Consider the following 17,005-nt stretch of genomic DNA (forward strand, 5'->3'; position numbering starts at 1 on the left):
TAATAATAATAATAATAATAATAAACAGAGGAGTGATCCTGTTAGAAAAGGAACCAATGTATGGTCAGCTAAATGGAACACTAATGAAACAGAGATTTTTTTAATGACTAATTATTCATGTTTTTGCATCCACAATATTTTCCTTTTTGGCCATGTTTATTATCAGTCTATCTGTGAAAAGTCTTAATGGCCACTGCTCATCTACAGCTAAATTTATAGTTACCTCAGGACACGAATTTCAACAATGTCCTAACATTTTCTAAAACAAAATACGTAGTATCCAGTGGGTGGGTGGGTGTGGATGGACCATGGCAATTAATCAAAACTAGCTATAACATGTACCCGTAAAGCTAATCAGCACAGAAGCATAACCAGAATGAACAACATGGACCTAGATCTGCTTGTACATTACAAGAAGGCATATCTGGGTCCACAATTGTTGGGTACAAGTTCAATACAGACAAATAATTCAATAAAACAATCAACATTTGTGCAATAAATGTCAAACTTAAACGGCATAAATATTGCAACAAAATAAAAAAAAGAAAATGATAACACATAAAAGTTATCTAGTACCAACGTATCTTCTCCACTCCACCGGATATCACTAAAAAATTATAATAATGCATAAAACAACTGAGTGACCACCTATTCATCATTAAACTCCATTATTCCTTGCGCTATATTGCAGTCACCAGATGAGTAAGTGTTTTTCTATATTTATCTCTTAATACCAGAGTCTCCTGAAGAAACTCAGTCTACTGGGTGAAAAGAATTTCCAGGAATAGACCCATTTCACAATATGCATGTTGGAAGAGTTTAATTCTGGATATCAAATGCTAAAAATCAAAATTAAGCTATTACTGTAGGGTGTTGGTTGTTTATATTGACCAGGAAGTGGAGTCTGGCATTTGAAATAGTTGCTGAAGTTTGAAAGAAACAATTATGCCTCCTATGAAACTAAATTGTTCCATTGTTATGTTTACCCAGACAAATGGTTACAATTATTTGGTACATGCTTCTTCAACAGACATCCTGTTTTGATATCACCATCCATTCAGAAGCAGCAATAATAGGATTTTCAAAATGACCACTGTGGTGACCAGATATATGTCAAACTGGCACCATTTCATTTAGAACCAACAAGTCATCATAAAAAGTATATATGTCAGACTGACATCTTTTCTTTTTAACCAACATATATATGTCAGACTGGCACCTTTTCATTTAGAACCAACAGATATATGTGATCAGACTGGCACCTTTTCATTTAGAACCAACAAGTCGTCATAAAAAGTATTTTTGTGAAAAACCAAGTTGATATGAGAATCCATTCAGGTGGAGTAGCAACAAGGTTTTCAAGATGGCTGCTTTGGTGGCCATAATGGATGTCTGAGGAACACCTTTTCATTTGGCACCAGCTAGAATGTGTGTGTGGGGGGAGATGGGTGTGGGTGTGCGGGTGTGTGTGTGTATATATATATATATAAAATTTCAGAGCAATTCTCCAGGTAGTTTAGGAGGAGCAGTGAGAATAAATGTGCTAATGGACAGATGGACATCAGACAAAAGGTGACAGAAAACACAGGCCACGTCATAAGCTCTTCTGGTCTATCACCAGTAAAGCTAATAATACATCTCTAGCTATCCAATGTGGGTACATGAGAAAGCTTGCCAGTAGCTTCTCATGGGTCGCTGGTTCTTTCTGGGGGTTTTCCCTGGTTCTTCCTCCACCATTTATACTGGCCACCATGTACAGCTTATCTTGTGTTGAAAAATGGCGTTAAATCCTATAACAGCAACTACAGCCATCATGTTTTTGTGTTTCTCCTGTTTTAAAAATTCATTACCCTATTGCCTCTTACAACCACTCCAGTGGCCTAGTGGTTAGAGCATCCGCCTCAGAAGTGGGAGGTTGTGGGTTCGATCCCCAGCCCAGTCACACCAAAGACTTACAAAAATGGTACGAACAGCTGCCTCGCTTGGCGCTCAGCATTAAGAGGTTAGTGTTAGGACTGGTCGGCCTGGTGTCAGGATAATGTGACTGGGTGGGACATCATGCTTCATGTCTGTGGCATGATGCCCCATGCTAGACATCACTATAAACTGTCACACTGCAGACATCGTAGCAATAAGACTGAAAAATTGTTAAAGCTACATTAAAAATCCAAATCACACACTCACACACACACACACCCCTTCTTACAAGCACCCATTGTAAATAGAAGCTTTTGAGCTTGGCATGCTTTTATTTCTAATAAGCACCTACTGGGAATATAAGCTTTTAAACTTGGCATGCTGTAATAAAAATGAAAGTTGATAACATTAACATCATCTTCAACACACATGGAAAGTTCCCACTTACTTTAACTTTGCTGACTATAGGAGAGGGGATGTAAAGTGTAGTACAAAACTAAACTGCTCGTTCTCGTGCACTGATGCAAGTAATGATAATGTTCACATTAAAGGAAATAGTGAACTTAAATTGTTTCTTTGAATTCACAAAACAAGTTTTTATCTGTCTCAAGTATCAGATTCATGGAATAATGCATTTCACAGAAAACTGGCTGCAGGGACGGGGGGGTTGAGGTGTGTTTGTACTATAAAGTCACTGACACTTTGTTTTATTACAATAACTAATAACTATCAAATGCATCTAAACATTTTCAACAGAAAAGGGCATAGCTATACTGGATTAACATGCATCCAGAAAAAAAAAAAAAAAAAACAAACAGAAAAAAACAACCAAATAAATTAGCAAGGTTTAAATATGTTATACAGTAAACAAGATGCACACCAATTTGTGAGTTGGTCACTCTACCTGAATAATAATCCTCTAACACGGCTTTGAATATTTCATCAAAAAATTGAATATTTTCTTCTGAAAAAAAAATAGGATTAGATTCTATAAATAAAATATTCAATTCAACTGCAATTAGTTCCAATTATCATGCCTTCCTGGAGAGATTAAAATGGAGTATAAAACATCAGTTTATAAATGCTGATTGTGAGCTTCAGCACCAGTCAACAATGTGACCAAGGTATGACAGATATTTTATTTTTTACCAAGTACTAAAGTCTTCATCAATTAAAACTAAATTCATGTATTATATAAATTATCATAAATCTGACATTTAAAATTGATTAGTATCATATTATTAACTGATATTTTGAAGTATACATGTACACTTTTTAACACAGTTAATTTAGCAATTATCCACATCATCAAACATAACAAAGTTTATTTAACAAGTATCCCATCATGAAATATAACACAGTACAGCAATTATCACTATTATAAAATATAAGGGAGTTTATTAAACAATTATCCGATCAAGAAATATAAAAAACAGTTTAACAACTATCCCCAGCATGAAATATAAAATAGTTTATTTAACATTTGTCACCATTATGAAATATAACATACTTAGTTAAACAATTATCCCATCACGAAATATGACCTAGTTTATCTAATAATTATCAGTCATGAAATATAACATAATTTATCCAACAGTTATCAGCATCATGCAATATAGAATAATTTTAATCTAACAATTATTCACATCATGAAATACAATATAACTTTATCCCAATTATGAAATGTAATGTAGTTCATCTAACAATTACCAGGATCCAAATTATGAAATATAACACAGTTTATCTAATAACTATCCCCATCATGAAATATAACAGTTTATCTAACAATTACTAGTATACCAATCAAGAAAAATGACACACTTAAACAATTATCCCCATCAAGAAATATATTGTAGTGTATCTAACAATTATCCCCATCATGAAATATAACATACTTAGTCAAATAATTATCCCATCATGAAATATAACACTCTGTCAAACAATTAGCCCCATCATAAAATATAACGCAGTTTATCTAACAATTATCCTCATCATGGAACACAGAATATTTTAATCTAACAACCATCCCCATCATTAAATATGAAACTATTGAAATATTAAGCCCCAGAAACTCAGTAAGAACAGGTTCTAATGAATCTTGATTTGTAAAGAAAATCAACTGGAAATCCATTACAATGAGGAAGATTTCGAATCAACTGGAAATCCATTACAATAAGGAAGATTTCGAATCAATTGGAAATCCATTACAATTAGGAAGATTTCAAATCAATTGGAAATCCATTACAATGAGGAAGATTTCAAATCAATTGGAAATCCATTACAATGAGGAAGATTTTGAAATCAATTGGAAATCCATTACAATGAGGAAGATTTCAAATCAATTGGAAATCCATTACAATGAGAAAGATTTCAAAGTCTGCATTAATTAGCAACAAGATGTTGCATGGTTACAATGGAACAGCATATTGGGACATAACATACAGCAATGAGGCACATTGTAGTCTTTAATGTTATGTGATAAACAGAACCTCAAACCCATGTTCTTCTTAAGTTAAATTCATCATGTTATGTAGGTTAATATACTCATATAATAATTTTCATATATATATCACATATATAATAACACATCATCAAGTTAAAATTAGCATTATAACATCATACAATGAAAAAGGATAACATCTGCACCATTCAAATGTATTTCAAAGTCATTTCAGAACACCGTTTGGCAGTTTTGTCAAATAAAAAGGGTATTTTTCATCTTGAGATGAATAGAATCCTACTGTGTGCTCATTTCAAAATAAATTTATGAAACTCAAAATGATTTCAATCCTTTCGTTGCAACTCGTTTCAAAAATTTCATTTGAAATGTGTACTTATGTAAGATCCTCTACTTAAAAAACTCACCAAATATTATAATATGCTTCTGTACACTACAAGCAATTCATTACATATAAACCTATCCCTCAACAATTCACACACAAGCGATTCATTACATATAAACCTATCCCTCAACAATTCACACACAAGCGATTCATTACATATAAACCTATCCCTCAACAATTCACACACAAGCGATTCATTACATATAAACCTATCCCTCAACAATTCACACACAAGCAATTCATTACATATAAACCTATCCCTCAACAATTCACACACAAGCAATTCATTACATATAAACCTATCCCTCAACAAATCACACACAAGCAATTCATTACATATAAACCTATCCCTCAACAATTCACACACAAGCAATTCATTACATATAAACCTATCCCTCAACAATTCACACACAAGCAATTCATTACATATAAACCTATCCCTCAACAATTCACACACAAGGGGGTCCAAAAAACTGACCACAGTATAGCCGATGCCAAATTTAAGAAGGGGATACCATGGGAGGGGGTACTGTTAAATGGTTTTATAATTTAAGTTTTTACTTTTCTGTATAAATTACCTTTGTTTGAAGATTGTTAAAAACATTACTTCAAGTGGTTTGTGTAATTACGAAAACACTGTATTATGTTATTGATTTCTGCATTTGAATATGGATATATTTGAGTGCTGTTGTTGATTCATAACAAAACAAGATTTCCTTTCTTCAAAAGTAAGGACATTTTATTCGCGAAACGACAACAGTCAACTCAATTCTTCTATTGATAAAATATTTTGCAATGATTTTACTCCAAGTAATAGTGAAATTTCTGCTCAAACTTAGCAAATCTATGAGTGCCAATTTGAGAATTTTAAGTTCACAACAAACTTTGAAATTTAATTCTCCCTAATGAACTATATCTGTGAGACAAAGCTCTAGATGCACCGGGTACTCCTTTCAATTGCTTCTCTTGCCACTGTTGATAAAATTTGTCAATTAGCAGGTCAGCCTATGATCAAGGTAAGGTATCTTATGCTACCTGCATAATAATATTTATGACAGGCACTTTATGTTACCTACATAATAATATTTATAAAAGCTACTTTATGTTACCTATATACTAATATTTATAAGAGCATATAAGGTACCTCATGTTAACTACATAATATTTATAACAGGTATTTTATGTTACCTACATAATAATATTTATAACAGGCACTTTATGTACCTACATCATAATATTTATTACAGCATATAAGGTACTTTATGTTACCGACAAAATAATATTTATAACAGTATTTAAGGTACTTTATGTTACCTACATAATAATATTTATAACATGTACTTTGTGTTACCTACATAATAATATTTATAATAGTATACAAGGTACTTTGTGTTACCTACATAATACTACTAATAACAAGTACTTTATGTTACCTACATAATATTTATAACAGGTACTTTATGTTACCTACATAATAATATTTATAACAGGTACTTTGTGTTACCTACATAATAATATTTATAATAGTATACAAGGTACTTTGTGTTACCTATATAATAATATTTATAATAGTATACAAGGTACTTTGTGTTACCTACATAATAATATTTATAATAGTATACAAGGTACTTTGTGTTACCTATATAATAATATTTATAATAGTATACAAGGTACTTTATGTTACCTACATAATAATATTTATAACAGGTACTTCATGTTACCTACATGATAATATTTATAACAGCATTTAAAGTACTTCATGTTACCTGCCAAATAGTATTTATAAGAGCATATATGGTACTTTATGTTACCTACATAATATATATAACAGGTACTTTGTGCTACCTACATAATAATATTTATGAATAGGTACTTTATATTACCAACATAATTATATTTATGACAGGCATTTTATGTTACCTATATAATAATATTTATAACAGGTACTTTATGTTACCTACATAATAATATTTATAACAGATACTTTAAAGCACCTACAAAATAGTATTTATAACAGCATATAATGTACTTTATGTTACCTACATAATAATATTAATAACAGCGTCCAACTGGTCAACTGAAATTAGTTGACCTGACACAATATCATGACTACTAGCTCTAACTTTTTCAAAATTATTCCACCCTTTATTTGATTTGATACCAGAAAATATAAATAACATGATAATACAAAGCATATCTACTTTTAATTGATTATAACAATATAACAAACACTTCTGCAAGTCAGACATCAAAAAACAGTCAGCACTTAATTAGATTATCAGAAATGCTTGTGGATATAAGTGTGATGATGGACTGACACTTTTCATGTTTTGAATACACGAGGGCATATAGATTTCCAGGCACTAACTACCATTTTTGACCATTAAAACAAGCAATATACTGAAGGCTTATTTCCTAGTGATCACTGTGATTTTCTTCATGTTCAACAAATGGATTCAATTCTTTTGGTATTTTCATGGGAATTAAATAGGCCCTACACTTCACCACACATTTTAAGTGGGTTCACTAGTTACATAAAAGTGGGTTATCAATGGAGCGATGTTACACTGTAAATGGATTTAAAGATAGGACTACAACATGAATATTACTTGACGAAACTTATTTAATTGGTATTTATTTCTGAAGTGCTGCCAGAAGCAGGCATTAATGTCATTTTCATGGACTGAAATATTGTCAAATAACATTAGTTCCTTTCAGTGTACTGAACTATTTTTGTACAGGAAACTTAAGAAATTATTACTTATTTTTAAAAGTTGTGAATTTCATGATGTTGAATCAGATTTCCAGGCACTTACTGCCATTTTAGATAATGAAAACAAGCAATATACAAAAGGCTTATTTCTGAGTTTTGGCAGTGATATTTTTTCATGTTCTACAATGGAGTCAATTCTTCACCCCACATTTTATGTGGGTTCACAAGTTACCTAGAAGTGTGCAATCAATGGAAAGGTGTGATATCCTTCATCTCCTTTCATAAATCTGAAATCTTAATATTTGTATAACAGTCTCTTTAAGTCACATGTGGCTACATTCTCCAGGTAAAATAATAACACAGTGTTCCAGACAAATACATACAGCAATACTGAGTGTAATAAGGTGATCATTCCTGAGTGATCATCATGCAGTTGTGATAATGTTTGTCAAAGTGAGATCTTGCAGTTTATAACATAAAAAGTTCCATACTGGTGAAAGATTCATGTCAAAGTGAGATCTTGCAATTTATAACAGAAAAAGAGCCACAATGATGATAGATTCATGTCAGACTGAGATCTTGCAGTTTATAAAATCAACAGTTCCACAATGGTAATAGATTCATGTCAAAGTGAGATCTTACAGTTTATAAAATAAAAAGTTCCACACTGATGATAGATTCATGTCAAAGTGAGATCTTACAGTTTATAACATTGTTACATTTGGGTTCAAAGGACACACAAACAGCAAGTAAGGGTCCTGCAACTTTATGTCAAATAAAACTAAAATCTTCACCAAAACCAAAACCAGTGTTGCTTACAGTACCAAGCGTAGCTTCTCATGGGTTTTCCAGGGTTCTTCCTCCACCAGTTATACTGGCCACCATGTATAGCCTATCGTGTGCTGAAAAATGGAGTTAAACCCTTGAACAACAACAACAACAGTACCAAGCCCAGCTGCATAACTGCCTCCTCTGCCATTCTGTTCTTGTCTTTAGTAAGGGTTAGAGATAAGGGATTTTAATTAGTTTAACATCTGTGCCTTATCCAAGGGCATGAACTGGTCCAGGCTCAGTTTGCCATGGGAAGATAAACAAGAGAAATGCACCTGTTGACCGTCTCTGGTATAAAATATCCAGGATTCTGGGATCAATGTTCTGGACAAATATCACTACAAACAGCTAGAATCTGATACAGGTAATGAGAGTGAAATCAGACTGATACGAAACATCAAAGTGAGATCTTACAGTCTACAACATGAAAAGTTCCACACTGGTGATTGATTCATGCCTACATTTTCATGGAAGCTGGATATCAAAGACCACACCAGACCAAGTCATACAGCTGAAATATTCAGTGTTTATTGTATATCACATAGGTAAAACTGTCCTATTGATGGAAACTTGATCCCATAACGCATAATATTAACTATCCTATGGGTGTATTCTATTATCCTAATTTTAGGACAGAGACTGATTCATATCAGATACAATCTGTTCCATATCAATGGATGATATCATGTGACACAATGCATTACTGGACAGAAAATGAATGAATATAGAGACCAATCCATATCAGATATGGCCCAGTCCCTATCAGCAGACAGTATTACAGGTTAGAACAAGAAACAAAAAGTGAATGAAGGAGGGTAGTCAATATGAATGAAACTGCCCTCTTTATAAGTAACTATCAAAAAACCCGTCTTGAGGGACTGAGTTCTCCATACAGACTTAATCAATCTTGAGACCATTTTTTTGAAGCAGAAGGGTTCATCTTTCAAGACAGGTTTTACTGTACAGCTCAAAAATCGCATCATAACCTTTCACTTGAACAATTAAGCCAGAAGTATCTTATGCCAATTCAGTCTGAAAAAAAAAATGACATTACCTAAGTCTGATGTGGGCCTTGGTATGTGGCGGTGATCTCTATCATGCCATCGGATTGATCTGATGGAGGGATCAGATGGAGTAGGAGTGGCTTCCCCTTGATCTGCCCAACGGACACCAACGTGTATCTCTGACTTTGGTCTCTCACTGCTTGGTGATGGGGATTTTTTCTGCCTCATTGTAACCTGCCCCTCTGGTGTTCCCTGCAAGGTAAATGATCCGATGTATAAGTAAACTTGATGTTCACAGAATGACTGTATCTCTTGACTCTTCCATCACAACATTATGCAGAATTAGCACCACAAACAGAACATGATATGACATTCGCACTAATGACTTGACTATTTTATGATACTAATGGCTTGACTATTGTGTGATACTAATGACTTGACTGTTGCGTGATACTAATGACTTGACTATTGTGTGACACTAATGACTGAACTATTGTGTGATACTAATGACTTGACTACTGTGTGATACTAATGACTTGACTATTGTGCGATACTAATGACTTGACTATTGTGTGATACTAATGACTTGATTATTGTGTGATACTAATGACTTGACTATTGTGTGATACTAATGATCATTGTGTGATACTAATGATGACTACTGTGTGATACTAATAACTTTATTGTGTGATATTAATGACTTGACTATTGCGTGATACTAATGACTTGACTATTGTGATATTAATGACTTGACTATTGTGTGATACTAATGACTTGACTATTGTGTGATACTAATGACTTGACTATTGTGTGATACTAATGAGTATTGTATGATACTAATGACTTGACTATTGTGTGATACTAATGACTTGACTATTGTGTGATATCAATGAACCTAAGTAAAAGTTTCATCAAATTCTTTGTAGGGTTAACGAGTGACAGCTCGAAAATGAAAAACAGGGAGGTTAAGGAGTAATACTGCACATGTGGATTTGGACATCGACGTTGCATCATTCAAAATTATTTTTTACTTCCAATGCTCCTCTGTGGTCCCAGATATGATCCTAAGAAATAGAATAGTTTGCAATGGTAGTCAATGATTTCCTCAAGGATCAATGACACCTTGACAAATATGTGGTTCTCCCAGACTTTGTATTATTGTCTGACATTACTGGCCATCTGTATGTTATTTAATGTGGTGGAAATTGGGATTTTATGTCTTTGTGCATGACACACCACAGGGTAGCTGACCCAGGCTAATCCAATGGTGGGATTCAAACCTGCACCATTTTGGTCATGAATACTGCATGCTGACCACTGTACCACAATAGCTGCAGCAGAGTAAAATCAGATATTAGTAGGTTTAATGGTGGACAGTCAACACCAGAAAAATTATTGTTTTAGGGTAGTTCACAAGTACTTAAATCAATTACATAAGATAACCATGTACAAAGATCGCATGTTGAATCCTTCTCCGATACAGCCAATGCACCATCCTATACATCCAATGTACCATCCCATACAGCCAATGCACCATCTTATACAGCCAATGCACCATCCTATACATCCAATACACCATCCTATACAGCCAATGTACCATCCTATACAGCCAATGCACCATCCCATACATCCAATGCACCATCCTATACATCCAATGCACCATCCTACACAGCCAATGCACCATCCTATACAGCCAAATCACCATCCTATACATCCAATGCACCATCCTATACAGCCAATGCACCATCCTATACAACCAATGCACCATCCCATACAGCCAATGCACCATCTTATACAGCCAATGCACCATCCTATACATCCAATGCACCATCCTATACAGCCAATGCACCATCCTATACAGCCAATGCACCATCTTATACAACCAATGCACCAACCTAAACAGCCAATGCACCATCCTATAGAGCCAATGCACCATCCTACACATCCAATGCACCATCCTATACATCCAATGCACCATCTTATACAGCCAATGTACCAGATCTGTTTGATCATTCCTTGTTTACTTGCCATCCCTCACTGAACTGGCTACCTACCAACATCAACAACAACAACCACCTACCAACAACATGGCTGTTGAACTCCTTTGAAAACTGCTAATACATGTATGTACAATTTATAATCCACCACTTAATTTGTCCCTGTATAATTGTTCTCTACCATGGTCAGTTATGGCTGGGGACAATAAATAATATTAATAAAGAGCACCTGTTACTATCCATTCCATGAATAGTGCTTGATATTACACAACCAATCTATAAAAAGAACATTTGAAGAACCATCTCTCTCTCTCTTTCTCTCTCTCCGCTAACTGCTTACTACAATCAGAGATTATATCATCGTTTACAGTTTACCTATAAATAATACATGTACTCTATATAATAACTATTATTGTAAATAGTACATCAGTATATTATACTGATAATGTTAGCAAGTGTACAAGTCCTTGTGACGGCAGTCATGTACATAACAGTAAGCAAGCCATTCATATCAAACTACATGAACCATCTCACTTTACTCCCTTTTACAAGACATGTTATCTGTACTGTTAAAAGCAGTGGTGGAGTGTCAATTGACCTCTGAGGTTATGGACCTCACTTTACTCCCTTTTACAAGACATGTTATCTGTACTGTTAAAAGCAGTGGTGGAGTGTCAATTGACCTCTGAGGTTATGGACCTCACTTTACTCCCTTTAACAAGACATGTTATCTGTACTGTTAAAAGCAGTGGTGGAGTGTCAATTGGCCTCTAAGGTTATGGACTAGCCTAAGAACCTCCACAAGAAGAAAATTATACTAATTTGTAATAAAAAAAAAAAAATGAATGGAAATTAATTATATCTTGTTGAAAGAATCAGATATTGACTAAATTGCCACCCATTTCTCTATCTAAGCCATCTATTCTGCCATCTCACCTCTGTCTGCATGGGACTGAGTCTTTGGATTCAGCCAATGTGAGTATGTGAGAAAGCTTGCCAGTAGCTTCTCATGGGTCGGTGGTTCTTTCCGGGGTTTTCCCAGGTTCTTCCTCCACCATTAATACTGGCCACCATGTATAGCCTATCATGTGATGAAAAATGGCATTAAACCCCACAACAACAACAACTACATCATACTTATAAAAGTGACTATCCCTCAATTTAAATCTACTGCACAAATACTACATCATGCTTATAAAAGTGATATCAGTTTACGTCTACTGTATAAATACTACATCATACTTATAAAAGTGATATCATTCAGTTTACATCTACTGTATAAAAATACTACATCATACTTATAAAAGTGATATCATTCAGTTTACATCTACTGTATAAAAATACTACATCATACTTATAAAAGTGATATCATTCAGTTTACGTCTACTGTATAAAAATACTACATCATACTTATAAAAGTGATATCATTCAGTTTACGTCTACTGTATAAAAATACTACATCATACTTATAAAAGTGATATCATTCAGTTTACGTCTACTGTATAAAAATACTACATCATACTTATAAAAGTGATTTCATTCAGTTTACGTCTACTGTATAAAAATACTACATCATACTTATAAAAGTGATATCATTTCAGTTTACATCTACTGTATAAAAATACTACATCATACTTGTAAATGTGACTACCCCTCAAATTAAGTCTACTGTATATTTAGAATCATAAAAACATACACTCACTTTAGGTACCTCCTTGTCCACATGCAATACACACTTGCTGTTGTTAGCCTGTTGATCATTTTCATTATCCATGGTAATACACAGTACTAATTTTTATGCTGATAATAACTTGGTACAGTATCAACCATACATCAGTAGAATTGGTACTCAGTCATCCTAATAAATCCAAGCTGTCAGTGTACTGATATTAATTTCTTGATCTCATCTTAAAGCTGTGCTAAGTGCCACAACAGAACGAAATACAACTTCTGACAGTGTACATTGTATGTCCTAAATGGTAGGATTCAAGTGTAGATTAGCCTACCTGTACCGCTAGGGTATTCAAACATCAAGTCAGCCTATGTTGCAAATATTATTAACACGTAAAGGAATTTAGACTTTGAAAATTACCTAGATAACCTAGCAAAGTTAATGATATCCATATATATTGGTATATCAAAGTTGTATTCAGTCAATCATCAGTGACATCTTTTCAACAAGGTCTTTAGAAACCAAAATGTTAAGTTGAAAATTAACAAATAAAGTACATGTAATGCATGAATGTATCTGTCTACTTAATTATAACTGAGGAGGATATCACATGGTATATTTTCCTTCCTGAATCATATCACTTGCTCTTCTTTTATTTAGTAACCTTCCATCTCATGGACACTAATGAGTATACAAAACAAATAAAATGTAAGTAGCTGCATGTACAATGAATATTACTATACATTGTATATACCCCTGTTCACAGTGGTGATCAATTTAGGACACCAACAGTTTGGGATCTCCCAGTGAAACACTGAGAAATGACAATAAAGTGCTAACCCCTTAAATGAGAAAATAAAAAGGTGTCCTTATTAAAGGGCTGACTTCTCTTGAGGAGTAGCAAATAATTTAATTATACCATTTTTGAGGTGGCCATGATGGCCTTATTAAAGGGGTTACCATATACTATTTTTGCAGTGGGCAAGGTGGCCTTATTAAAAGGATGACCCTTCAGAATGGGGGGGGGGGTCCAAACTTACCTATACTGATCACTACCATCTCACCTCTGACTGTGTGGGTTTGAGTCTCGGGCTCAGCCATTGTGGATATGTGAGAATGCTTGCCAGTAGCTTCTTGATGGCTGGTGCTTTTTTCAGATTTTTCCAGGGTTCTTCCCCCAACAATCATACTGGCCACCCTGTATAGCCTATTGCATGCTGAAAAATGATGTTAAACCCATAACAACCTTTCATAGGGGAACAAAGCAGTTCATATAAAAAAAATCATGGAGATCAAATTGACCTTATTAAAATGGTGACGTCTAATGAAGAGGACAATAAAGTACAATATACATGTACTAATTTTATGGTGGACAAGGTGGCTTTCTAACAGCTGGAAGGTCTCTTAAGAGGTGAAAGACAGTAATATGACTTTAACAAAGATCGTAACCAAACAATAATTTTCAACGGTATCCACACGATAGAAATGACATCAGCAGCAAGACCATATTGGTCTTAGATTGCTTTATTTCCCACAAACATGTCATGATCCCTCAGCTGAGATGGTATCTGCCAATCAAATCTCCCATTTCAAAGATGCCAATGGACCACTAGCCAAATGATCCCCAGTCAGGTGTTAATCATCACATAATCAGGGAAGTTAGACAAGAGCTTGCCAAGTTTAAATGGGCAAAAAGAAGGTATTTAATATACAAATTCAACTCAGATAACTTGTACATAATTTAGCAAATTTACAAGATATTTTCACAGCATACTCCCGATTCCTGTTTCAAACAAACAAGACAAAAAGCTGTACATGATCTGTATGTTGAGCCTGCCACAGAGTTTCAAGAATGAGAACACTTATGTAGCATGAAAATATGTCACAGTGACTTAACTTTTCATGGAAAGTTGTTCCACCCTCCAGGACACATCAACGTATCTATTTACATTACTCTGTGACCAATATTAACAAAGAAGCCAGCCAAAATGCACAACTTGAACAAAGCTAAGAGAATGGCCAAAATACACAACTTTTTAAAGTCACAGAGGCATGAAACCAAGGTAAAACAGACCTACTTTAGGCACTCTGGTACTACACCTAACATGATGTATCCAAGAACTAAGATACATCACTTCATAACCAATAGTATAAAAATAAAATTCTGGAAAATGAAGCATGAAAAGTAGATCAAACTGATCTATTTTTGGTAAAGTAGTGTTGTACACATAAAAATGAATTGCCATGGTAACTAACATGACCCTGTGATTAATGTCAGGGAAGCATGAAATGGAGTTCCCACAGACCTAGCTTTTTGGTAAACTGCTGCTGTACATATCAAGATGTATCCCATACCAAGATACAAGTCTCTGTGACCAACTCTGCTTGAGATACTGACCACATTACTAAAGCACCTGTTTAGGAAACACCTGATATGCCCCGAAGGCTATCTGTAGATATATCAAAGGGCATCATGCCATGACCCTATGGCCGCATGGGAGATAATGTGGGAAATAAAGGACCTACTGACCTACTGGATCTACTGACCATGTTCAAAGCAGAATTTTTCAACTACCTAAGCATAGAATATCTCTCATTAAACATCACAGTAGTTTCTCCTTTGTTCTTATGTATACGTGTTAAGCAGATTTCTACATGATTCAAATTAGTATATATAAAGTTTCATTAAATGCCACTTGTCTTGCATGTACTTTCCATTGTCAGAGCTGGTGCAGACTGTTTTTCAAAAATGAAGAGTATACATCTAAAATGAAGTGTATTCAACTAGATATTTAAATATTCAAAGTTGTGATAAAAGCAAAAGCCAGGTCTCTGTAACCAGTATAGTGTTTTCCATCACACCTTTTTAAAACACAGCACAGATATTGAGACAGTCTCCAACTATCTGTATGTACATGTCTGTAATCACATCTCCTACATTAATCAGCAGAAATTCATGAAACTTTGCAGTTATGGGTTAACCATGTACAAGAGGAGTGTCATCCGTGGCTCACACCCCTTTGGGTCCCTGCGAGGAGGTCAAAGGTCTCATTTATAAACATTCAGCTACACCATTTTCAAAACAATTGTTAACCAAAACTTTATATATGCATGCATGCAGTTCCTGTTGGAAGATGCATCTTATATGTGACGGATTTGCTTAATGACTCCTGACATGGAAGGTATAAAAGTTACAATACTCTGCCTTATTAACAATTCTCTACTCTGTCGGAAGATGTATCCACATTGACCAGAAGAGGCATGTTAAGTCAAAGCTATGCAAGAGTGATGAGTACGTTTTGTTGCTGTTGTTGTTTTTGTAGCGTTTAATGACATTTTTCAGCACATGATAGGCTATAAATGGTGGCCAGTATTAATGGTGGAGGAAGAACCCAGGAAAACCCGAAAAGAACCACCGACCCATGAGAAGCTACTGGCAAGCTTTCTCACATACCCACATTAGCTGAAACTGAGACTTGAACCCATGCAGACAGAGGTGAGATGGCAGTGATCCGTAATGGAGAGCGCTTTAGACCACTTGGCCACTCGTGGCCCTGATGAAAGTTTTGGCTGCAATTAAAGGGCACTGAGTGTGGTGATGGTATATGCAGTAGAAAGCATCTGGATTCATGATGCCATGCCACTACAATTGCTCAAGAGTTTTGTTTGTTTTCAATAGATTCCTGACTCCCCATGCCATTACTGCTTAATTGCTTTGTTGACTTCTTAAAGATACTTACTCAGGGTCTTTGTTATTCACTTTTCACTGGTTGATGCACCCTATTATCATGCATCACCTTGCCTAGCAAAAAACAGGAAAAATTAATTTTCATTCAATGACCATAAACAAACTGTAAACATGCACTCCACAGTTTGACCATAAGCCTTGAAGTAAACTGAAAATTTCACATTGAAATCTTTTTGTGCCAAGTATGTACTGTACATACTTTCTTTTAAGTCAAGGCCAGCTGCAAACAACGAAGATCCTGGTCTGTCATCACATCACGTGCCAGCAGATCAGGGTCTAT

General features: G+C 34.6%; 1 protein-coding gene across 1 annotated transcript in view; it reads right to left on the bottom strand.

Annotated features, from left to right (window-relative positions):
* The window catches only part of LOC149798603 (uncharacterized), a 270,356-nt gene that overhangs the window by 60,010 nt on the left and 193,341 nt on the right, over positions 1 to 17,005 (bottom strand). The window contains exons 5-6 of the mRNA XM_089957271.1: positions 9,359 to 9,560; positions 2,822 to 2,881 (exon numbers count right to left, since the gene is read on the bottom strand). Of these exons, the coding sequence (XP_089813397.1) occupies positions 2,822 to 2,881; positions 9,359 to 9,560 (262 nt within the window). The remainder of the gene's footprint in view (positions 1 to 2,821; positions 2,882 to 9,358; positions 9,561 to 17,005) is intronic.

This window comes from Sinohyriopsis cumingii, chromosome 5, assembly GCF_028554795.1.
Source record: "Sinohyriopsis cumingii isolate HCF-2022 chromosome 5, ASM2855479v2, whole genome shotgun sequence".
Lineage (NCBI taxonomy): Eukaryota > Metazoa > Mollusca > Bivalvia > Unionida > Unionidae > Sinohyriopsis > Sinohyriopsis cumingii.